General features: G+C 35.1%; 1 protein-coding gene across 4 annotated transcripts in view; it reads left to right on the top strand.

Moving 5' to 3' along the window:
• The window catches only part of Gtdc1 (glycosyltransferase like domain containing 1), a 355136-nt gene that overhangs the window by 164766 nt on the left and 164568 nt on the right, over positions 1–25802 (top strand). For all 4 annotated transcript variants that reach the window (XM_041631624.1, XM_041631626.1, XM_041631623.1 and 1 more), the window contains 2 exons: positions 9661–9828; positions 13891–14064. In XM_041631624.1, coding sequence (XP_041487558.1) covers positions 9661–9828; positions 13891–14064 — 342 coding nt within the window. The remainder of the gene's footprint in view (positions 1–9660; positions 9829–13890; positions 14065–25802) is intronic.

Genomic DNA, 25802 nt, shown 5'->3' with positions numbered 1-25802 from the left:
GAGGCCTTACTGAAGGAACGCTTTATCATTCAAATGCTTGGTGTCATGTTTAAAATGAGTAACAGAACTGCACGTATATTTGGGGATTAAACAAATTTGGGCACCTTTCACTTTCGCTATTTGAGATATCAAAGGTTTGTTGTCAGCATAGCTTCAGCTGTTTATTTATATTTCAGTTTCCAAAAGGCAAAGATAAAGAGCAGCATTTCACTATAGTTTAACTCTTTTATTAACCTCACAGACTTATTTATGTGTGTGTATCTGTGTGTGTGTGTGTGTGTGTGTGTGTGTGTGTGCGCGCGCGCGCGTGCGGGTCACATATATGCTATGCATAAATAAATGTGTTTATGTATGCTAAATATTTACTTAATTAATAGAAAGTAGACACGATCTAAGGTAGCTTTTCCTATTCTTTGTGTAGATACTCACATCCTCCAAATTTTTTAGCACTTGACTGTCATTGTATACTGAAATGTTTTTCAGTGCCTGTTTCAAGTGTTTCTCTTTTATGCCAAAGGCCAAATTTGTATTTCCTTTTATTACAGTCTGCTTATTTCCTGATACTTGTAGAGTATGTACAGGTGGATAAAGAAAGATTGTTCACTCAACTTAGACAGAAAACTTCTATGTTTGGGCTAGATGTCTCACATAGCTGAGGTGGCACTTGGCTGGATTATCATTATATGTCCTTGTGTCACATGGCCATCAATTGTATGATTCTTCAATGTAGGCATTGAAAGACTAAAATAACTTGAGATATAGAGTATCTTCATTCATAGTTTTACTCATATTCATTGTGTGTATGCTTTGTGAGAAAGTAACCAAGACAAGTGCTTATAGCTTTTTTTTCTTGATTGAATGGAAGTGGTTTTTCTCCATGCATAGACTAATTTTCATCCAGACTTCTAGTTTGAAGTTGTGTACAGGATTAGAGCTAGGCACCCAGGCTTCAAAACTCTGCCTCTGTACTGTCTCTGGCACTCACTCTAGCTGCCTTAGAGCAGACTACTACATTTCACACTCAGTCACTTGGTATGGAAATATTGAGTAGGAAATTGAATTCTTTCTGCTGAGATATATTTGATGATTGTGATATATATATATATATATATATATATATTGCATTGAGTGACTTTCATGCTTATTTTAGGTATTTCTAATTTTATATTGTAATGTTTTATACATTTCACCCCAATACCTATATAACTACTAGTTAATTTATAGATAAAAAGAAGTCAATTATTTAAGTTGTCAATTAAATGAAAGACTTTTTTATTTGAATATATGTACAGACCCTTTCCATTTTCAGTTTATTCCATTTGATCTAGCAAAGACTAGCTTCGAAATTTTTCCTCTTTTCAACATAGACTAAGGAATTTATGTTAGAATTTTCTCATGAAGGATTCAGGAAATCAATGTTTATAAAAATGTTTGTCTTTGAAGTGAAAACATAAAAGGTCATCTTCTTGGAATTCACACCTTCAGGCTTTTTCTGTTGAAAACAATAGACTACATCACTAAACATTTTTTAAAAGCTTATTATTCTCACTATTTTACATCCCGACCTTAGTTTCCCCTCCTTCCTCTCCTCCCAGTCCCTTCTTCCAACCTCCCTTATGCAGCCCCCCCCGTACACCCTTTCTTCTTTTCTGATGAGAAAAGGGCAGGCCTCCCATGGATTTCAACCAAACATGGCATATCAAGTTGCTGTAACACTAGGCACCTCCCCTTGTATTAAGGCTGGGAAAGGTAACTGAATATGAGGGAAAAGCTCCCAAAGTTAGCTAAAGAGTTAGACATCTTCTTCTCTCACTGTTAGAAGTCCCAGAAGAAAACCAAGCTACACAAATAATATATCTGCAGAGACCCTAGGCCAGTCCCAGGCAGGCTCCCTGGTTGTTGGTTCAGTCTTATCTCTGTGAGCCCCTATGAGACCAGGTTAGTTGATTCTGTGGGTTTCCTTCTGGTGTGATTGACCCCTCCATCTCCTACAATCTTTCACCCCCTGCAGGATTCTCAAAGATCTATCTGCATAAGTGACTGTGTGTTTCTCCATTTGTATCCATCAGTTGCTGGGTGAAGGTTCTCTGATAACCATTGGACTAGGCACCCACCAGTCTGAGTATAGCAGAATATCATTAGGAATCATTTCATTGATTTTTTTTTTCCTATCACGTTCCATTCTATCCTAAGACTATCCAGCTTCTGGGTCCTAGCTCTCCATGCAGTGTCAGGGTTGGGCTTCCTTTCATGGCATGGGTCACAAGCTGAACCAGTCATTAATTGACTACAGTTTCTGTGCTACTAGCACATCTTGTATGCAGGACAAATTATAGATAGAAGCTTATATATTTGTGTTGGTGTTTTTTACCTTCCACTTGAAGTATTGCTTGGTTACAAGATATGGCCAGTTCAGGCTCCATATCCCCCAATGCTAGTCTTAGCTAGGGCCACCCTCACAGATTACTGGGAATTTCCATTGCATTAGGTCTCTTGCTCTTCCTGGAGATGCCACCAGATTCCAGTTGTCTCTCTGAGTAGTTTCTCCCTGTCTCCCTTTATCCTCTCCCAACCGGATCCTTCCTGTTCCTGTTTACCCCCCTCATCCACCAGCACTGTTTATTCTGTTTCTTCTTCCCAGGGAGATTCATACATTCCCCTCTGAACCTTCTTTGTTACTTAGCTTCTCTGGGTCTATGGATTGTAGCTTTACAGCTAATATCTACTATAAGGTGAGTGCATATATTGTTTGTCTTTGTGGGTCTAGGTTACTTCACTCAGGATGATTTTTTTTTCTAATTCTGTCGATTTGCTTGCAAATTTCATGCTATCATTATTTTTAACAGCAGAGTAGTACTCCACTGTGTAAATGGACCTCATTCAGTTTTTTCATTCTTCAGGTGAGGGACAATTGTGTTGTTTTCAGTTTCTGTATATTGTGAATAATAAAAAAAAATCACAACTCAAGTGATAAATAATACAGCGATTAAAGCATTATGGAAAACATATTCAGTACCTGGAAAGATGGATCAACAATTAAGAGTGATTCCCACTCTTCCAGAGAACTTGAGTTGGTTTCTATCATGAATACCAGACAGTTTTCAATGTCCTATAACTCCAGCACCTAGTGTTTTGACATGCTCCTCTGGCTTCTGTGGACACCTCCTCTCATGTGTGTTTGTGTGCACACACAAAACTTAAAATAAACAAAAAGAAAAAAAACAGTATTTTAAAGAAAAAAGTAAATGTTCATAAACACCAAAAAATAGAATTTTCTGATCTGTTATAGAATCAGTCTTTAGAAAATTTTTTAGTTTGTGCTGTATAGTTGTAGAAGTGCCTAAAAAGTAGAGCTACTATATTTTTCCATGTTTTCTTATCTCTGCACAACTTTATATTAGTTGATAAGCAAGAAAGTAGGTTTTATTATTTTTGAGTATTTTAATTTTTATCATGTCATAAATTTCAAGCCTAAAGAATGAAATTGCCTGAAAGCTGGTGTGTATCTTCCTCTGCTTTCTACACCATGTCAGGCATATAATTTTGAGCTTTCTTATCTCTACTGAGTGATCTACACAGACTACTCTAGCTTCACTGGTCAGTGTTTCCTTAGATATGTGTAGATGCAGATAACGCTGGTAGTGCTGTGATGGGACTTGCATCCTTTAACTTGCATCTCCAATTTTCTAATAGTTATAGTGTTTAGAAATGAACACCAGAGACTCTTGAGGGAATGAATTAAAGGGCAAAGAACATTCCAATATGAAATATTATGTGTGTTAAGGAATAGTCATCAGCCATAGATTAATCAAGATTTGAGTTACAAATATTTCACATACTAATTATATTAGTTTATGGAACTAAAACAGTATATGAAGTATTCCCAGAAGACTCTGTAAGTTAGATGTCTTTGCATGTTAATTGACTGGTTTCTTTAAGACCGACAATCATCAATCCCTGAAGTAACAGAGATTATTATTAAGTTATTATACTTTCCTTATCTTTATACCAAGTTGACTCCCAACTTTCCCCATGAGTTACTTTTCTTTGGATTACATCTTGCATACATAATCTATTAAAATGATGAACTAGAAAATATCTGAGGTATCATTCGAACTCTAAGAAAAAAGGAATAGGCTCATTGAAAACTGATATCAAATAACATATCTGAGAATTGTTTTGGGTTCTTAAGTTTTATGGGTAATGGTTGTTTTCAGGCTTCTTTTAATGTTATCGATGATAATCACATTGAACACGTTGAACAAATAATCAGCTGTTTTTGTTTTCTCAGTGTCATTTTTCATTTTCAGTGAATAAATGATTGACTTATTCAAAGATGAATATTAAGAACTGTTAAGAATAGGGAATAAGAAAGATTCAAGGTGTGCTATATTAGGGAAACCATAGCTTACTAAAGTTAATAATAACAAGTGTAATGTGTCTCAAAAAAGAATATATATGCTTGAATGGGAGAAAACACGCTAACATAAAATGTTGGAGAAACATTTAGAGAAGGTAAACCAGTAACATACATTCTTTAACAGATAGATTTGATGACTTAGGTCCTTTGTTTAAATCTTTAATTTTTTTCTATTATATGGCCTCACTTATAAGCTGGCATCTACTTATATTCAACATTTTAAAAACAAGTTTCTTTATTACTGTACTAATACACCTGTGATTTGTTTTTATCCTTGATTTGGTAATGTGACCATTACCTATCTGCTTATGCAAATTTTGAGTCATATAGGTGGTCTTTGCCTTTCAGTGACCAAACTAGGCATATTTCTTTTATCATTCTCAATGTCAGCCTTTCTTTTGTAGCCCAGTGCTCAGTTCACTTCCTTGGGATTTCAGTAGGTTGACTTCTTCATTGGAATAAGGGCTGCTGGAATGCATGTTCTTTGGCAATCCTTGCCAGCAGTCATGTAATTCAGTCACTCAGAAATATGTGATGAATAAGAGGAATAACATTTTTTACATTAATATGGCTTTTTAATATAATTTCTTTTCTATGTCTCAGCATCGATTGTAATGGGTGCCATTGACATAAAACTATTGAGTTTATTCTAATTTTAGATGATTAAAAATCAGCATCTAAACGGTGAAAAAGGGTATAGGTCCAGAACAGCATAGACTTGAGGCTCACTCTTTCCTTTTCCTAACTGCCCTTGTGTTGTCATTTAGAGGCAGCTCTCTTCCTTTCCTGGTCCACTTCCAGGCTCACCATCTAACATCACTCTAGGCAAAGCCTCTTCACCACAGTTGCTGACTATTTTTTCTTTTTTCTTTTCCCTCGAATGACTCTCTAAAATAGAAAAGTTGTCTGGTGTGTAAAGTAATCTCATTTTGTTTGGTAAAATGTTTAAGTTAAAGTAATATAAACATAACATAATGCAAAGGAAATCCCAACATTTATTAGGTACCTGAATATAAAAACCTTGCTCTAGTTAAAGATACTTCAGTGTTCCTGCTAATAATAATAAAAAAATGATTCTTTAGAATTTTTTGTTTTCATGTGGAAGGACAATTTCTTGCTATATTGCCTAGACTGCCTCAAGCTCACTATGTAGCACAAGCTGCCCTAAAACTTGTAGTCCTGCTTCTGCCTTCCGAATGCAAGTATTGCAATCATACAATACTGCCTTTGCCTAGAAGTACTTTTTAATGTGGTAAAATAATGTGGGTTAAGTGTTAATGCATAAAGTATATGTCAGCAAGAAGTTATTTGTATTTATTGCAAACTGAAAAGAATGAAAGACCCAAATTATTTTCTCAAAATCTTTCAGTCTCTTGTTGCTCTCTTCATAAAATAGAGGATTATGTTTGTGTCATTTAAAGATTCATGCATCTTCTCAGCCTCAGCTTTTTCCTAGTTGAGCAAAGTGCTGCACTGTCCTTGGTTGCTGTTTAGACAAGCTAGTTATATTCTTCTGTATGTTCTTTTGTTCACTGTCATAACTCGTAATTGAGTTTACAACCTTGCAAAAAACAGCTGAGTGATACTTGTTGGATTAAGCTCTATTTGGAGTGATAATAGGTGATATTTGTAATTTAGTATTTAGTAATTCCCAGTTTTACCTGGGATGCATCTTCTTAATCATCAAGAGTTGGGAGGGGGAACCCAAGGTTGTCCCATTCCAGAATTGAACAGCCCAGTAGATGAAATTCAACTAATTATTATGATCTGAGAAATTAGATTTTCACCATACAAGTCAATAGATTGTTTAGGAAAGTCAACTAGGTAAGCAATTATATCTCCATACCCCTAAATGAACGAGTGTTAGAGAAAGATGACCCATTTACGTAATGCAGCCAATGACCAAATAAGGCTATTCAACTCACAAATCAGTTTTACTCTTTGATAAGTACTCAGCACTTTATATGGCTGATCATATGTTGATGATACAGTTTTACTTCTTCTCTATCACCATAGAATAATACTTGGGACTAAAAATGCATAAAGCTGGAGAGTATTTATCAAGTAGCAGTAGCCCAAAAGATGGAAGAAAAGAACAAACATTAGTAATGATATTTAGTATAGGAATCACACCTTAGAGTAAGGTGTTTTCTAAAATAACACAGATGGAAGAATTTCTTTTTTGTAGAAGTCCTGCTGAAGCTATATGAGTTCTATTTAAGAATGCATTTAGTTATAAACATGTTTGCATACGCATATGTATGTAACAATGAAGAAAAAAGAGGATGGGAATTTGAAAGAGAAAAGAGTTAGGAGTTCATGGGAGGGTTCGGGTGGAGGAAAGAGAAGAGGGAATGTTATAATCTTTAAAAATTTAAAAATTAGAAATGATATAAATAAATAAATTCAGTCCTGGTAAATCAAATATGCTGGATTACAATTTATTCTTGAGTTATCTGTAATAAAAGCATTGCTTTAAAAAAAGTGAATTGCACTGCCAATCTCTATTCAATCTTGTTTCCTGTTATGTGGTAACTAATTGCAAGTATAGAGAAGCCTGCTGAGAAGATTTTTATGGGTCAAGCTAGAGAAAACAAAGTTCAGTAGGGTTCACATGTGGTGGCCATAACAATGAGTTTATGTCAGTGCAGATCCATGCTATCTAAGATGCAAAAATAGAATCTCAAAGATCATGCTTATAGGTGAATTTCAGCATTTTCTTGGTAAATAAAGCAAAGAGAGTGACAAGTATATGGTTTTTATTCATACAACAGAAAATAATAAATTCCTTTATTTTCAAATTCTTTGCAGGTATGAAACAATGAAAGCATGTATATGGACATGATTTGAAATCTATGAACTGGTGTTAATGTGCTTACAGCATTGAGCCATTTTGGTTAAACAATTATAATAGCAACTTATTTGTACTTGGGCAAAGTGGTAATCTAATGATGTAGCCATTAATTTGAATTTAGTAGACATTTTAAATATAGGGTTCTTTTACAAAGATAAAAGTTGCAATTTAAAGCTCTTTGGTGGCCTAAAAACAGCTTAATTCTGTAGTAGCATTGTAATAGGCACTAATCCAGATTATACAATGATTGTAGTATGTCATGTTTATGAACAATTGCCCAACTGCTTTCTCTGGGCTTTATGTTAATTTAAAAATATTAAGCATAAAACCTTATAAGATCTTCCTGCTGAGATAAACTGTTCAATTTAACTTGTGCTCAAGCAGCAACTGTCAGAAATTATCTTGCTCCTAGTGGTTTTTGTTCTCACCTTATACTCTTTCCTGCTAGAGTCCCACTGTGGGATGATAAAGTTTATCTTATGAGGCTTTATTTCTTAAATGGTACCTGAGGCTCAAAGATGAGCGTGGGTAGCTGAGGGTTAGCTCCTAACTGAATGATGTCTTTCATTATGTAATGACCAACTTTTAAAAATTGGCAGTTTGAACCAAAGTAAAAAGTCTGTGGATTGTAGCTAGCTGTATTCTTTTTGTGGCCATTCTCATTACTTGGGGTTGTGGATAGAGCTAAAAATTCCAGGCGCTGCCTGTTCAGCTTAACAGTATGCAAGTGAAAAAAGAGAGAAATACTTAACTTGTAGATAGAAATAAAGGAATGCTGTTTCAACATTTTTTTGTGAGATATAATTGATTTCTTAATGATTAAGCACACTAAAGGAAATGTTGGTGTTGTGGTGTCAAGTTGTTAAGATTGAAAAATCATTGACATTTTTCTTTTGACTGTATTGATCTATGCAGAGGAAAATCCTCCTGTATCAAAGTAGCAGCTGAATTATAGCTGGATAATATCTAAGATGATAGACTTGTTGTTTATGGAATGTTAAATGAGTTCTTTCTTTTACTTAACAATATTCTTCCAAATCTGTCACTTTAACTTGAAAAAGGACTTTGAATGGCATGCACCTTATTCAGTTAAACTGAATTCCTGTTTATACTGTATATACTTCCTCGTTAGTATAGTAAAAAAAAAGTATACTGTATATACTTAGTAATAACCATTGCTTTATTGTGAAAGGCTTGTGCTGCAGATTATGTAAACACATCAAGTTAACTATTTGGTTTCTCAAGACGGGTGTTTGTAGTCATAATAATCATTTAAGTAACAAGGATGGTATTTCATAGGTAAGTCTAGACCAACAGAAGTATTTGTATGATAAGTCATCCTCCAACAATTGTAGCTATGGTGCAATTAAAACATTTTGGCAGTTTCTGCTTTGGCACTGACTTCTAGTGTGAATATAGATAAAACTTAGTTTTTCTATACCTCAACTTTTTACAATTACACTAACAAGGTTATCTAAATGTCCTCAGCTGTCCAGGTGTTGCCCCTTTTTTGTCTCTATATGTGGTAGGCATCTCATCAGGGAGCCATTTCCAGGCTGTCTAAATCTCGAATACACTTTTTATGTTTGTTTCATTAACACTGTGTGTATGACTCCATGAAAGTCAGTATTCATCCTTCTGGGCTATCTCTGTCAACAATTCTGTTCTTCTAGGCTTGCCTCTGTCACTCAGTAGGCATTTCAGTAAGTGTAGAGTGACACCAAATAGGTATTTTGATTTATTTATAAACATGGATAGATAAACTTTCAGACTTTTTTCTATAATAAACCATTTATCAAATTTTATTTGTTTTCTATAAGGGGTTTTGCATATCTAGTGCCAGCCACCAGCAGCCTAGTAGTAAAGAAAAATATATTTTTTTTCTTAGTCTAAGGATTACAGGATACTTTACAGGGGACTTTGAGGAAACATGAAAAGAGAAAAAAAAACACTACATAAATACATTGCATAAATCAAAAAGGGTTTTGTCAAAACATGAACATGTCCCAGTCCTGCTTCTGTATTGAACTTCAATTGCTGGTTGCAAGGAGTTGAGAGCACTGAAGCCGGCAGCAAATGTATTCCCCATCCAGCCTATCCTGGTTCCTTTTGTCCTTCACATAGAACTCTTCTTGTCTTTTTATACAATCCAGACAGTTTTCTTTCTTTTTCTTCTTCTTCTTCCTGAGCTTAGCTGAGACCAATGAAACCTGGACTTTTATAGTTCCTAGTAGTTGCTTTTTAAAAGGTCAGCACTGAGACTTCTTCTGCGTGGCACTAAGTCAAGCATATGTGTATCTTAGGCGGGAAAGAATCGGGAAGCAGAATGGCACAGGGTGGACCTTCAGGCATGCTTAGCACAGTAAACTTTTTTTTTTCTTTCTAGGACCCTTTTTGCAAGTTCAGTACTTAACCTGGCTGAACTAGTTGCCCTTCGGCCTGATCTGGGAAAACTGAAAAAGATCTTGTACTTCCATGAAAACCAGTTGGTATATCCTGTCAAGAAATATCAGGAGAGAGATTTTCAATATGGATACAATCAAATTCTCTCATGGTAGGTATAGATTGTATACAATTTGTTGTTTGCCATCTTACTCCCCTCCCCTTTTCTCAAAACAGATTTATGGGGTGGGGGATGCATGCACAAAGGCCAGAAGAGGGCGATGGGTGCCTTCTGTCCTTCTCTGCCTGTTTCTTTGAGACAGGGTCTCTCCTTAAGTCTGAGGCTCCTGTTTTTCTACACTAGATTTGAAACTGGCAAGTACCTGAGCTCTTTATATCTTTGTCCTGATAGGAGCTGGGATTATAGGCAGGTACTGGATGTCCAGCTTGCTATGTGGGTGCTTGAGTCCAAACTTGAGTCCTCGTGATTTTGAAGCATGTCATTTTTACTGATGGGCTATCATTCCAGTCTCTATATTTCCCATTTTAGATGGCTAGTTTGTAAATCTGGAGACTACAATAAATTTGTAAGTATATTAAGGCATATACAGGTGTTTAAATATTGTTTCCATAATATTATTATTTGTATTTTGCAGGATTTTTAATAGCACTGCTATTCATTTTGTGAAATGAATATATTAAGACAAAGACTAATCATCCAATCTTACCTTGAACCAGTTATCTTACTGTTTTACATAACGTTCAGAATAAAATATAAACTATTGACAAGGATCTTTACCCCTTGATTCCTTAAATATTATTTAAATTGTAGAAAAATGAGCAAGTTTTTTTATCAGCTACTTTCAGTGTGTTCAGCTAAAATTTAGTAAAGAAATTAAAATTTAATAGAGCAAGGGTTTTTGTAGCTCCTATTTTTTGTTATATTCTTCATTTTTGGCCTGTGTATTTTGTTGCATCTGAGGCAGAAACTTTAAAAAACGTAATGTTTCAGTGATTTTTATTGTTTCTCGCACTGAATCTTCTGAAAAGACAGTCTGAAAATAGCTGCCATTTCAAAGGTGAAAATCTTGTCTATTGTTCCTCCAGTGTAGTGTTTCTCCTGATGCTTGCTGAAAGAAGTTCATTAGCAACCTCATGCCATCTCTCCTGCGAATCCTGTTGCATCACAGCGCCAGTCACATGGAATCAATTTAGAAGTGATTGCATACATGTTATACACCATTTCTAGTAGTTATTAGCTACAGAGATTGATAATGTGTTTGAACAGACCTTGCTAGTCTGTTCCTTAGTTTAGTTGACATAGAAAAACAGCTCTAATGGTACTAATTGTTTTGAGCATTTTGTAAATGTTTTTCTGCAGTCGTTTTTACAAGCCACTTGAATTGTGAGGGAGCACGGCTAGCAGAACAGTGGAACTGTGCAGTCAAATGTCTCATAAAAAGCAACTATTCTAAAATTTCATAGGAAATTAAAATACTTCATTTTATCTTAAAATGACAACAGAAAAATATGTTTTCAAAATGAAAATGAGCTGGAGAGACGGTTCATAGGTTGAGAGCACTGATTGCTCTTCCAGAGGACCAAGGTTCAATTCCCAGCCCACACATGGCAGCTTATACCTATCTGTAATTCCAGTTCTAGGGCTTCTGACACTCTCGCTCAGACATACAGGCAGGCAAAGCATCAATCAATGAGCTTAACATAAAATAAAAATAAATTTTATATATTTAAAAATATGAAAATGAAATTTACTTCTACATTTATTAATATGTAAAACATTGATAATCTTGTGATTTCTTGAATTAGTACCATTTTATTTTTCAGATTCTATGGTTTTATTACCCCGAGAAACTATAATGGAGGGATTAAATATCTTTCCCTTTATGTGTGACATTAATGGAAGTTACACCCGCTCATGTCAGGGAGGAAATACGTGAGAAAGTATATTTCTGTAGACCAGTGTGAATCTTTAAGAACATAGACTAAATGTTTTAGATTAATAGTAGTTGTGTGGTGTGCCTACTTTAGGCAGATATTAAATAAAGAAAATAGGTTCACTCCCCTTTTTTTCCTTTATGAAGAATTGTTTTTTCTCATAAGGAGAGAGACTGAAAATTTGCATATGATTTTTCCTCATTCTTCCACTCAAGAGGATAAACTGATAGACAAGCTTGGGGAGAAATAACTTGGCTTTGTAATAGGAAGAGAAAGTTGTCCAGAGGAAAATAAGAATGTCAGAATGCAGTCCTGCTTCAGCTTCTTCTTCAAATGCGTCTTCAGCATTCTTGCTGATTTCTGCGTTTGCTGGCACTGTCAGCTTTCTTTCTGGACTGTGTAGCACTTTTGGATTTTAAAGATGTCTGACCTAAGCCATCACCTTAGACCGAGGTTCCACTAACCCTCTGACTTATGAACACATGCTGTAACTATGTATTGTGACCCGTTGGTCACTATTACAATATGTGACAAATGGTGCAAACAGATGAGCTGTAGAACCATCTTCAACTTTTAGTATATTATTGTGAGGCTTCCTTATTGCTTAGTTTTGTTTCAACTCTTCTGTGATTTTCCTTTGTTAGCTGTGTTGTTGTTGTCTCCATCCCCCAAATTTTCACCATGTCATAGCTGAAAAAACAACAAACAAACAAAACAGGCAAAAGCAGTTTTAGAGGGGAAGTCAGTGTGTCTTCTGTTGGGATTTTGTTCTGTTGTGTACTAATAATAGCAAAGCTGTCTGTCTTGGTGAGTATGTTTTAAACTAAGCCAAGGATTATCGTTGGCACTCATATTTTATCTGTAAGCTCTCTCATTATGATGTTCTCTCATAGCCTTATGGACATGCATGCTTTTTCCCAGTCTTATTAAGGTATCATTTCTAAGATGGAATAAAGCTGTTTTGTCATATTTACCTTCTTATAGAATTGTTTAGTAATGCTGAATTATTAGTGAAACAAATAAGGTGTTCTGTGATAAACATCATGACCAAAGCTATTTGGGGAGAAAAGGGTTTATTTTCTCTTACCACTCACAATCCATCACCCAGTAAATTTGGAGAAAGACCTCCAACTGTAAGTAGAAACTAAGGAACACTGCTCACTGGCTTGCTCCCAGACCTCCTTTTACATAGCCCAGGCCTACCTGCCTGGGGATGGTACCACCCACAGTGGGCTGTAATCAAGAAAATGCCATGTAAACAATGTTAATGGGAAGTCTGATGGAGGCACTTCTTCATCTGAAATTTCCTCTTTGCAGGTGTGTAAAGTTGAAAACCAAGATATCCGTCATAGACATTTTCAAGAATCAAATCTTATTAAATTAGTTTAATTCATATTATACTTGTAGGTTTTATCTAGCATATGCACAGTTACCATTGTTGTTCATTGGTGCTGGAGACAATGCAATAGCCATTAAGAAAATTACTGGTACATTTATTTATGAAATCTAAAACCTGCTTTCACTTTTTCTTTAATCAATGTGTATTGTATTTTAAAAATACCTAAGAAAAAAGTACATTTGTCAAAATCAGTTATTAATGGTATAATTCTTTTGTGTTTTTCTAGAGATCAATGATTGTGGTTAGCTATATATTCCTTTTATGTAATAAATTCTAATAGTATGGATATCTGAATGTATTTCACTATTTTTTTTTACTTCTATGACTGTCCTAAGCATACTACAATACTGAACTAAATTATTTAGAGATATCATCATTCCATGTAATACCATAACCTAAAAACAATAAAATTTCTTCAAACAAAAGGCTAAAACTCGAAATGGACTTTAACTGAATTGTGCTAAACTTATCATGACCCCATAGGAAAAGCCTTATGGGAGTTAGTTTCCTCAGAGATGAGGAGGAAGCTGTAAACCTATCCTCCATATTAGACCACGTAGAGACATGCTTGGGCTTGCTCTGCTTGGTAGTGATAATGTGGGAAGTTTACGATGTATGGGGAAATAGGCATTAGTTTGAAATCTTATTTGATTTCATTCAACTATCTTATTTCTCTCTTGCCTGTCTTCCGGGAAGCCAGCAACCCAACCATCAGTGATTGAGTTCTAAGAACAACATCCCTGTTAGCAGCAGTTCCGTCTAACTAGTGTCCAGTGCTACTTGCAAACCTGTGGTAGAGCAGAGTCTGATTAGTATGCAAGGGTCTTAGGCTTACAGAATAACTCTTCATGAACTTGCATTTGCCTTTTCTCTTTACAGTTTGGTGGCTGATGTGGTGGTATTCAATTCCATTTTTAATATGGAATCGTTTCTTACTTCCATTGGAAAATTCCTGAAGCTGATTCCTGATCACAGACCTAAGGATCTGGAAAGCATAATCAGACCCAAGTGTCAAGTTATTTATTTTCCCATCAGGTTTCCTGATGTGAGCAGGTCAGTGTGTTTGACTGTAGTTTTGAGGTTTTATCCTAAATCAAGTGTCTAGAAATTGATATTCTTTTTGTTGACTTTGACTTTTCAGTATAAGTATAGTTCAATAGAACTCAATAGAGTTCTGTCTCTCCATAAAAACTTTTGATGATCAAATATCCATCCTATCAAGGAATCATTAGTCTAGGTATTGAATTTTTTGTTTCTTTACTCTTGTTTATTTGTTTACCAAAGTAGGCACTATGGGTGAAGCACAAAATGTTTTACTTCTTTTGTGTTACAGAAGTAATTGCCAAGCACATTTCTCAACTTTTGCATCCAGTTTTGCCCACTGTTTATAATATATAACAGTAACTCCTTTCAGTAAATCTGTATTAAATACTATTTTCTTGGTGATCTCAATGTCTCATTCTGATTCCTTAGGTTTCTTTTCCTTCTTCATTTTCACAGTTTGTGTTATCTTTAAAATGAACTAAATGTGGAATTACTGGGTTGCAGAAGTACTAACTGTTCCGTTTCTTGGTTACTCAGTGTACTTTTCTAACCTCTGCTGCTAGTCTTACCTTGAATTAGCGCGAATGTGTGGTGCAAAGGGAGCAGTCTAGAGCCCTTTGTCACTCTCAGTTAAACTTAGAACAACCTGTATTTACTGCTACTAGAGTGTTAGTAAGTTGTCTTCTTCCCTGGGACTTAGGACAGGTTAAGATGCTTGTGCTGTGTAATTGGATCCTTCAAAGGTATTTAGGAATAGCTCAGTCTCTATAATAGTACTTGTTTTATGTATGTTTTTAGGGCTGATCATTTAGTAATGGATCGCAGTTGTGTTCTTTCCTGGTGAAGACAGTTTCCCCTCCATCAGCATTTCTTAGTTGTCTGTAGATATTGTGTAGTGTTGAGGCCTCAAGAACTTTTTCCCATACACTTTAGTGTGTCTATTGTTGTCCTTGTTCAGCTCATATTAGGAAGTATACCCATGTGCCTATATGAATGTAATAATTATAGTGAAAAGAGAGGCCATGGATTTGAAAGAGAGTGAAGAATGGTATATGGGAGCGTTTGAGTGAAGGGAAGGGAAAGGAGGAATGATGTGATTATATTATCTCAAAAATAAAAGAAAAAACTGATTTTTTTTGCTGCTTTGTATCTGAAATGACTTTACATTCATAGTTTATCTTCTATGCTACTCACTTGACCGAGATTCTTCTCTAGGCTAGTTCTCCTCATCTAATTTTTAAATTTTATTTTTCAAAATATTTTATATGATACATTTTGATCCCATTATTTACCTTATGCTACTTCTATCAGATCCTTTGTGAACTTCATGTTCTCTCTGTCTCTCTTTCTCAGAAAGAAGGACATAAGAAAGAATCAAAAGAAATAAAAACCAACGAGATAAAAATGAATGAATTAATAAATGAATACATAAAAAATAAATACCCAGGCAAAACAAAAAGCACAAAAAAAAAACATATGGAGCCCATAGAATGTGGATGATATATTCAGTGTCATTGCATTGGGGAAAACTGTTTTTCCTTTTACCATATTGAATCTTTCCTATGTGTTTGGGATGAAGCTGAATGAATCTTGTTGTATAATATTTTTCATGTTTCTGAATTTGGTTTGCAAGTATTTTGTTGAGAGTTTTGCTTCTATGTTCATAGGGGATATTGGATTTTCTTTTCTTCTTTTCTGCCTTTATTTCCTTGTTGCATCTGTGTGTGGTTTTAGTATCAGGGTAGTAGAGACTCCATGAAAAATTATTAGTGAGCCTTCAGTTTCTATTTTGCAGAATACTTTACCAAGTATTTAGTTTATCTTTGCAGGTGTGGTAGAGTTTTGCACTGGATCCATCTGGTCCTGGGCGTTTATTGTTGATTTGGTTTGTTTGTGGTTTGGGGGGGTTGATTAGGAGTTTTGTTTTAAATTACTGTTTTTATTGCTCTATGGGTTTTGAGTGTATTTAAATTCTTCATTTCATCTTGATCTCACTTTGGTAGGTCATGTATGTCAAGAAATTTGCCCTTTTGTTTTAGATTTCCAGTTTGGGGATATAGATTTTAAAGTATGTCCTTACATTTCTCTGAATTCCTTCAGTGTCTGTTGTAATGTTTCCCTTTCATCTGTAATTTTATTGATTTGGATTTTCTCTCTTTTGATTAATTTTATGAAAGGTTTGTCATTACTGTTGATTTTCTCAAAGGAAACCTTTGATTTTATTGATTTCTTTGTATTTTTTATTTTTATAGTTTTTTCTGTTTCATTGAATTCATTCTTAAGTTTGATTATCTCTTCCTAACTACTCTTTTAAGAAATTATCTCTTATTTTTATATGTCTTTCAAATATAACATTAAATTATATGAGGTCTCTCCCATTTCTTGATATATAGACACTTACTGCTATGAATAGCCGTCATTGTTTCTTATAGGTTTAGGTATTTTGTGATTTTGTTTGCATTCATTTCTAAAGTTTTTAATTTCCTTCTTGATTTTGGTCATTCAGTAGTGAGTTACTCATTTTCCATGATTTTATATGCTTTCTGCCATTTCTTTTGTTGTTGGTATCCACAGTTACTCCATGATGATGAGTTTATGATTTCAGTTTTCCTTTATCTGTTGAGATTTGCTTTGTGTCTCAGTATGTGGTCAATTTTGCAGAAAATCCCATGTACTACAGAGAAGAGAGCATATTATTTAAGGACTTGGTGAATATAGATATTCTTTAGGTTCATTTGACTTATGGCCTTAACTCCAGCCTCCAGCATTTCTCAATTTTTTTATTTCTTTATAAATAATACCATTCAAAATTTCCACCTCCTCCCCTCCTCCCATTTCCCTCCTGTTCTCCCACTCTCTCTTCCCCTCCAGTCCTAAGAGAGGGCAGGGTACCCTGGCCTGTGGGAAGTCCAAGGCCCTCTCCCTTCCATCCATGCTTAGGAAGGTGTGCATCCAAATAGACTAGTATCCCAAAAAGGCAGTACATGCAATAGAGACAAATTCCAGTGCCATTATCATTGGCTTCTCAGTCAACCCTAATTGTCAGCCACTTCCTTGCTCATATTCTCCCTCCTTCTGCTCTTCAACTGGACTTTGGGAGCTCAGTCAAGTGCTCCTATGTGAGTTTCTGTCTCTATCTCTATCTGTCGCCGGATGAAGGTTTTATGGTGATATTCAAGATAGTCATCAATCTGACTACGGGACAAGGCCAGTTCAGGCACCCTCTTCTCTACTGCCCAGGGACCTAGCTGGGAACATCCTCATGGACACCTGGCAAGAGGCTGGGCTCTAGAGGGGTCCTCTATTTAGTTTTTACCTGGATGTCCTGTCTCTGCCTGAATGGAGTATTGAAGTCCCACTATCTTCTTTTATGAAATTGCATACCCTTGTCTTTGGCGCATGAGTTTTTAGAATTGTAATATTATCTCGGTGGATTTTCCTTTGAAGAGTAGTGTTTGTTATTATAATCTCCTGTTATTTTGTTGTTTTGTTTTTTCTTTTATTTTTTTCTTTTGTTCTGGGGTTATTTATTTCTTGTATCCTTTTGGGTGTATTTACCCTTCTCTTTGTATGTAGGTTTTCCTTCTAGTGCTTTCAATAGAGCCCTTTAGTAGACAGAAATTGCTTAAATCTGTTTTTCTTTGTTAATATTTTTGTTTCTCTGCTTCTTCTATATGGTAGTTTTTCTGATGGAGTAGTCTAAGCTGACATTTCTTGTCTCTCACTGTGTAGAACCTTGGTCCAGGCCATTCTGACTTTGAGAGTTTCCATTAGAAAGTCAAGTGCTATTCGATTGGTTCTACTTTTTTATGTGGTTAGTCTTTTTTCCTTATATTTTTTAATATCCTTTCTTTGTTTCATACATTTAATATTTTGATTATTATGTGTCTAAGGAGTTTCTTTTATGTTCCTTTCTATTTGGGGTTTCACATGCATATTTTATCTTGATAGGCCTCTCTTTAGATTAGAGAAAGTTCCTTATATGGTTTTGTTAAAAATATTTTCTGGGTTTGTTTTATCCCTATTTTATTTATTCATAGGTTTGGTGTTTTCATGGTCTTCCGGATTTCTTGGATTTTTTTGCCTGGCATTTTTCACATTTAACGTTTTTCTTGAGTTAGCCACCCATTTCTTCTGCTTTGCTTCCACAACCTGAAATTTTCATATTGACCTTTTAGTTTGGTTGTGAGGTTTACCTCTGTACTTGATATTTGACATCCTCAATTTTTCATTTTTAGTTTTATTTCAGTGTGTGTTTTTCTTCATCATTTTATTCTCTGTTAAATTCTACATTCATATCTTGAATTGTTTTTATTAATTCCTTCAACTGTGAAGTCATTTATTCATATCCTCTTAAGGTCCTTGAATGTATTTATAACAGTTCTTTTGCAGTCATTGTCTTGTGCTTCAGGTAAACAGTTTTTCTCAGGGCCTATTAAAGTTGTTGACTGTTGGAGGAGGTATAATGTCTTGCTTATTCATGTTTGTGGTTTTTGCTCTGCAGTCTAGCCATCTGGAGTTTGAGCATTTGAGGTGTATTTTGTTTTTATATCTGGTGTTGCCTTTGATAGGTGATTGTTACATCCTTTGGTTGTTCTTGCACAATCTGAGTCATAGCCAATTGGCTGTGGGTCCCTAGTAAGATTGTTTCTGCATGTATGTTGGGCGTCACTAAGGAAATGGTGATGGGCTAAAAGGAATGGTTGTGTCTTAACCAAGTGTGGTGGCTGCATGGTCCCTGATAGAAAGTCTTTCTGGACCCAGTCACATATGAAGGGCTAGAGGAAAGGCTGTAAGGGGCAGCTGTGATAGACTAGGAGGACACTGGATTAGAGGCCAGTTCCAAGGGCTTGGAAGTGAGTTGGGAGGAGATGCTCAGGCAGGTCTAAGAAAAGTCTGCAGAGGCGGAGATGGAGGAGGGGAGGAGAATAAAAGGAGCTTACTTAACACTAGCCAAATATTGCCTCAGTGGGTTCCAGGAAACGGGAAGCTCTGTGAATCAGCAGGGAATCAGAAAGGAATGGAGATAGGCTAGTAGGAGAGCAGTCAGTTGTGTGTGTGTGTGGGGGGGGGGGGGGGAAGTGGCAGGTGGAACGGAAAGATACCTAAAATGTCTGTACCAAGGGACCTCGTCCCAAGGGGTTAATGGTGGGCAGGGAGGAATTGCTCAGGTGTCTGACTTCTGATTCAAATTTCTGTTTATAGTTCTTTCAGTCATGATAGATCATTTAAAAATTACTGTTGATAGTTCATTTGCTAATTCAAAAACTGTATAGCTAATAAAACTTAGGTCACAATTTTCAAATATATATGTACATTTTCTGGCATATGTGTGTCTGTATGTTTCTACGTGTGCTCATTCACTGTCGTGTCTTCTTATCCATGCAGAAGTAGTTCTGTGACATCCCAGGGATATCAAATTTGCACATGCTAAAATTTCTTATATCCAATAATATAGTATTTTAATTTAACTTATGTATATTTTTCTGTATATTTGAAGTATTTTAGATTACTTAGAGGCTCTAAAATAATGTAAATAATTAATACATAGTTTGTTGTAAGGTATTGTTTGGGGAATAATGACAAAAAACAGTAAGTTCAATGAAAGCATGTACTTTCTCTTCAAATGTTTGACCTTTTAAATCTAAGAAAGAAGAACTCAAAAAAAAGAAAGTTGGATGTATGTATGTATATTTTAACAGATACATATTCTATTATGTCTAATGAGGGAATTTTAACTTTTCAAAGATTTAATTTTATAGTTTAAATCTGTTATAGTGAGAGCAAAGTTATATTTGGAGTTTCAGAATATGAGCATTGTTTTATAATTTTGATTTTCAAAAAACCTTTGAAAAATATACAAATTTGAATGAATATGGGTAGTACCAACTCATCTCAATCTGGGTACTTTTTTTCAAATTCTTTTGCATCATGTATAAAACATCTTATATTTAATACAGCTGTGGCAATCCAATAGCTTATTAATATTGACCATAAAGAAATTCTGCTAAATAGAAATTTTGTTAAATTATATTGGGACCAAGATAACATTTAAGCAGATCTTAGTCCAAAGTGTTATTTGATTTGTTTTTATAAAGTAATTTCCCATATACAATTCAAACTCATATAGTGTAAATCATTATTGGCATGAATGACATTCAGCCCAATGTCTACAGTTTTCAAATCTATTTGTTGAGATGTTGAAAAATATTTAGCAATTCCAATGACAAAATGTCCAGGGTGATTAATAAGAATAGTTGTTGAAAGCTTATATCCTTCTAATAAAAATGATTTAATTAATGTAAAGGTGAATTTAAATAAAATTAAGCAGAAGATGCCATTGTATCATTAATATAACATAATTTATATAATCTAGTATATATTAATCAGAGAAAAAATAAAAAGCATATGTCTAACAAAATTAGTGAAGTTTGCATATAAAATTGTTTTTTCTAAAACTTGGAACTTATTAGGTAGGAATATACCAATATTGGGCTGTAGATATCTGTTGCTGCTTTTTGCCTTTCTCAACCGTGTCATGGTCAATTCTTATAAACTAGACTGCTAAAGAGAAACAGCTTTCTTAAAAAGTATTTCCTAATAGGTATTATTAACCATTTGAGAATGGGTACATTTTTATAAGTTTGGCCACATACACATGCATTGATTCTTGACTCTCGTGTTCTATTCTATGGCACTGGAATGACCCTGAGTCTAGGTTCTTTAGGAGTTATTACTACATTTACCTTATATGATAAGGGTGATGTAGTGATTGAAGGAATCCAGGCATTCCAGGTACTTCAAGGACTACCTGGTGTATAATAGACCTCTGAATTGCAGGCTATTATTTCATCATTACCTCCTTTGCCCTGTTAATTTATAACTAGCACATCTGTTTCCACTTGGATATAGAGAGCTGTCTTCATCACCACCCCCACCAAATCTTCCTACAATCAACACATAGAAACAGGTTCTTCGTCAAGAGGTCAGTTTAATACAAGGGCACAGGAAGGATTGCTAATTTTCTTTGTCACTTCTGCTCAAACAATCCTTGATTAGAATTTACTGTGCAGTGGTTGATCCAGCTTGTCACCTTTCTTCTTGGCCAATTTTGTCTTTCATTTTCCAACTTAATGTCTATATCCCATCATTTATTTACTATTATTTTGGTTAGCTTTTGTAGTTGTGATTTTGCTTTGTGCCTTCAACCAGTTCCTAAATAAAGACATGGAGAATTGCCATTAGTTATGAATGCTTGGCCTTTGGTTAGATTTGCCCCACTAGCTCTTTTAACATTAATTTAACTGGTTACTTTTCACCTATATTTTACCTGTGTGTGTGTGGTTTTTTGGGTTTTTTTTTTTTTTGCCTTTTTTTCATTCTGTGTGTCCTACTTTCCTACTTCTCTGTCTGTCTGTCCCCTGATGTCTCCTTTTCTTTCATCTCTGGAGCCTAAAGTTCTCCTCCTATTTACTCTCCCTACCCAGAAGTTCGCCTATACCTCCTCCCTTATTGTTGGCTATTCACCTTTTTATTAGACCAATTATATGCCTTAGGTAAAACAGCAACACATTTTTATATAATTAAACATATATAACACATCTTTACTTAGTTGAAGAAAATATTGTGAAACATTCACAAATATAAAACATCTTTGCATACTTTGTCTTCCTCCCTTCCTTACCGTCTATATGCACATACGCACACACGCCTTCCCCCACAACACACATGCACACACACACACACACACACACACACACACACACACACACGCTTCTCCCTTCCTCCTTTCCCCTCTACACATGCAAACCCACACTCTCATGCCACTTCTCTCCCTCCTTTTCCCCTGTACATACACACACTTTCTCTCCCTTCCTCCCTTTGCCCTACACACACACACCATTAGTATTTGGTTTAAGTTTGGTGTGTTCTGGCTATTTAGTTAGAGAAGAACTAGATTTCAGATCTCCAAGTCTAGCCAATACCCAGCACAACTTGCTAATTCAGTTTCAGAGGTTTTGTTTATCTGATATGTCAGCTGTCAGCTGACTAGCAGTGTGAGAAAGGCAGGCTTACTGACAGAAGTAAACCATGACAACTGCCTGACAGCTTGACAACAAGGGAGGAGGGAGATAAATGATCTTAAAAATATACATAGACATTATTCACTCATACATGCATGCATACATACATACATACATACATCTATACATAAACATACATGAGAAGTAAAAACCCATGGCAGTTTGGAGCCATTCCATGGTACATAAGGTAACACCACACCAATAACCCCTGCAGAATATCTTCAGAATTGCCAATTTTTACGACTAAAGAATGACCATAGTTTATGGAGAGAGATTAAATGGTAACAGATAATTTTCATTTTTAAGAATGTAGGACGATACATTGGGAGAAGGATTGAATCGCATCATGTGGAGGTAAATAGTATCCTGTTTTTATAGGGTTTGCCTGAGCTGTTTTCACCATCTCTTCTTACTCTCCTTGTTCAAATATTTAAATTCCCTAAGACCAAATTTACTTAAATTGTATATTTTTGTAAAATTGTTACCTATAGATGCCTAATTGCAATCGTTTTTCAAACCTAGAAATAACTTCAACTCTGCAAAAATACTCTGAATTTAGCAGCAACAAAAATTGTGTTTTCCATTATATTATATGGCAATTAACCTTTCATTTACTTTTCTCATTCTGTTTACGTCAAAGATTTGATGCTCGTTTTCTTTCTAGTTCTCTTGGTCCTGTGCTAAGAAGTCTGGGAGGACAAAAACAAACCAACAAGTAATCCAGAATATACTATGCTGGATGAATTTCCCCAAGTGAATAAAGGAATAGGGCTACAAACTAATGATGGTCTTTTGATAAACTCCAATGTTCCTTTAGGGAAATTGATCAAAAGGTTTGGTTAAGGCCTTTCCCCTTTATCCTGGTCAGAGGGCATTACTTAACTTCTCATGGCACAATAGCATATCAGTGTAGGGTCATCAAGGCAAGATAAAATTTTATGTTATGTTGCATGAGGGTTATGAATAATGTATTAAGGTTTCCAAATCATTTTAGTGTTTGAAAAATTGTGTTTATTTATTTTGTAAGCAATTCCTTATTCTAATGCTTCCATTTTTGGTAATGCTTAGCAAAAAAATGAGTCAACAGTATGGTGTGCAGGGATTGCACTTTGACTTGCCAATTAGTACCATTCTCTGTTCCTCTTAAGCGGATTTATCATGGAATTTGGATAGCAACCATCTTAGGCTTAATATTATGATCAAGATGCTTGTTATATAATTTGATGACTGACTACAGAGCCAAAAACCCGACACGTTTTATATAAATATTAATGACTTTATAAACACAAGAGCATTTTGCCTGTTTATTACTTTACTTTTTGGGGAGGCTTACCCATTCAGTGTGACCCCAACATTAAAAGTAAGTAAGCAGTAACAAAATTGTGAAAATACCAATAAATCTACAGAATAAAGATTTAAAGCTGACTGATAGTTTAAAGACTAGAGGTAGGAACATAAATTCTATCAAATCCACATGATAGCAATCAAGTAATTACTTATCATTTAGCAGTATATGTTCTATATTATATGACAGAGAAAGCCACACATATGCTGTTCCCCTCAGCCTGTGATGTTCTTCACTAATGCTTGCTATTGAGTAGAATGATCAGTACATGGATAATTTTAGTTGGTTTTAGTTGTTCACTGTTCTGTTTAAAAATTCCAGGATCTTCTAGGAAGTTTTTCATTAAAAATATAAACAATTTGAAAGGCACCTTTGAGTAGTAAGCTAACTTAATAATCTCTTACTCAAATGATTCACCCCCTAAGATATTCTGCATAAAAGACTGTCTTCTAAAAAGTTCTTCCATTATTCATTGAAGATACAGCAAAATATAGTTATTAGGAATTTATGTTCACCTAACATCTGCTACAACTTGCTGTTTATATTACAAATGTAGCAGGTCTGGTATGAAACAGAAAGACAGGCTCCTTGGTCTTAGTCTCGTGAGCAGTATGTATGTTCAGGTGACTAAGAACAAAATCAAAAATAAAAACCATGCAGATTGCAGATTTGGCAAGTTGACATGTCAGCTTATTGAATGGAAGAGCCCTAGGAATGATCTGAGTACGGATTGTGCTGTCTGGGACAGTATGTGTACCGAATTGAGAAACAGATTTGTGGTGTAAAATTGGTGGTTTCTGAGTTGTATAGATTGAGTCTGAGATGTTGGCAGCTCTGTTCAGAAGGGACAGATAAGTGAGAATTATCATCTCACACCTCTGCCACCCTTGGGAACATAGTGTGTTGTATTGGCCGGTGCTAGCAGAACTTTTGGTTGAATGTTCTTTGGCTGTGATATGATTTATATTCCACAAATAAACCTTTTCAAATAAAACCAAGCTGACTATTGTTTGTCATTTGTTACCGTCCTAGGAAAATTGAATAAAAAATTAAAAAGTCAATATTTTCATCTATTTATTTGTGGTTTAAGTACGAATATACAGAGTAATATTAAATATGACACTGAAAGTTTTAATCAAAATCCCAGCACTTGGCAGTCAGTGTTCAAGGATAATTTGGTCTGCATAATAACTTCCAGGCCTACCAAGGCTATATAATGAGTCTCTCTTTCTGTCTCTCTCTATATTTATATATTCCATGTAATATGTTATATATATGGTTTAGATCATACATAATGATAGATACTACATATACATGTATAGTATATATAATCTAGTATTTGTCTATATATACATTAAATATACATATACTAAATATACACATACATGTTACTGTAATTTTTTCCTGTTGTGAACCATATTGTAAATATATGATATGTGGGATACCTGATATGTGGCTCCCAAAGGGGATGCCAACCCCAAGTTGAGAACCCTTGCTGTATACTGTCAGTGTTTCTTCAAAGTATAATGTGATGTTTGCTTTTCTTTTATGTCCAGGCTTTCTTTTGTTTAAACAGTGTTGCTTGTTACAATGCTAACTTCCGTTTACCACATTAGACTGAGTGACAGAAATCTAGAGAATATTGCTAGGTATATTAAAACGAGGGTGTATTATATATGAAAACTCTCAGTCTGCCTTTGGAATTTCTGTGCATTTTGCTCATATGGTAAATAATAAGATTTTCTTCTACCTGTCAAATTCTGTAGTATTACTAGCTACAGAAGGGCTTTGAGTCAGTAGACATAGGCAATGTGGCTTTAGTTTTTCTCTTGACTATTTTTGACTAACATTACCTATGAGTTTCATATGTGTATGCATGTGGGTTTATGTGTGTGAACATAACCACATGTGTAGGTTTGAAGATAATCTTGGTTGTTGGTCCTTTCTTCCTTTCACCTTGTTTGTGACAAGGTTTCTTGTTGTCCACCACCATGTCTGCCAGGCTAGCTGTCTGCAGCTATCAGGGATTCTCCTGTCTCTGCCTTCCATCTCACTGTAGGAGCATTGGGTTACAGATGCACATCCAGGGTCCAGATCTGCATGGACTCTAAGGTTCTGAATTCAGATTCTCATATTCGCCCTACAAACACATTCTCACTCAGGCATATCCTCAGCCAATAATTTTTTTATGAATAAATATCTCTATGGAACTAATTCTCTATTTTACTATTTTCTATTTAAGAGTATTTTTTTCCTTTTTTAATTCCTTTTTTGAGCTATACATTCTTTTCCACTCCCCTTTATTTCTCCCCTCTCCT

The sequence above is a fragment of the Microtus oregoni genome, unplaced genomic scaffold, assembly GCF_018167655.1.
Source record: "Microtus oregoni isolate MIOR12 unplaced genomic scaffold, Mior012 000037F_ref0000500, whole genome shotgun sequence".
In the NCBI taxonomy this organism is placed as follows: domain Eukaryota; kingdom Metazoa; phylum Chordata; class Mammalia; order Rodentia; family Cricetidae; genus Microtus; species Microtus oregoni.
The sequence above is the reverse complement of the archived record's forward strand: the minus strand, read 5'-3'. Positions and strand labels throughout refer to the sequence as shown.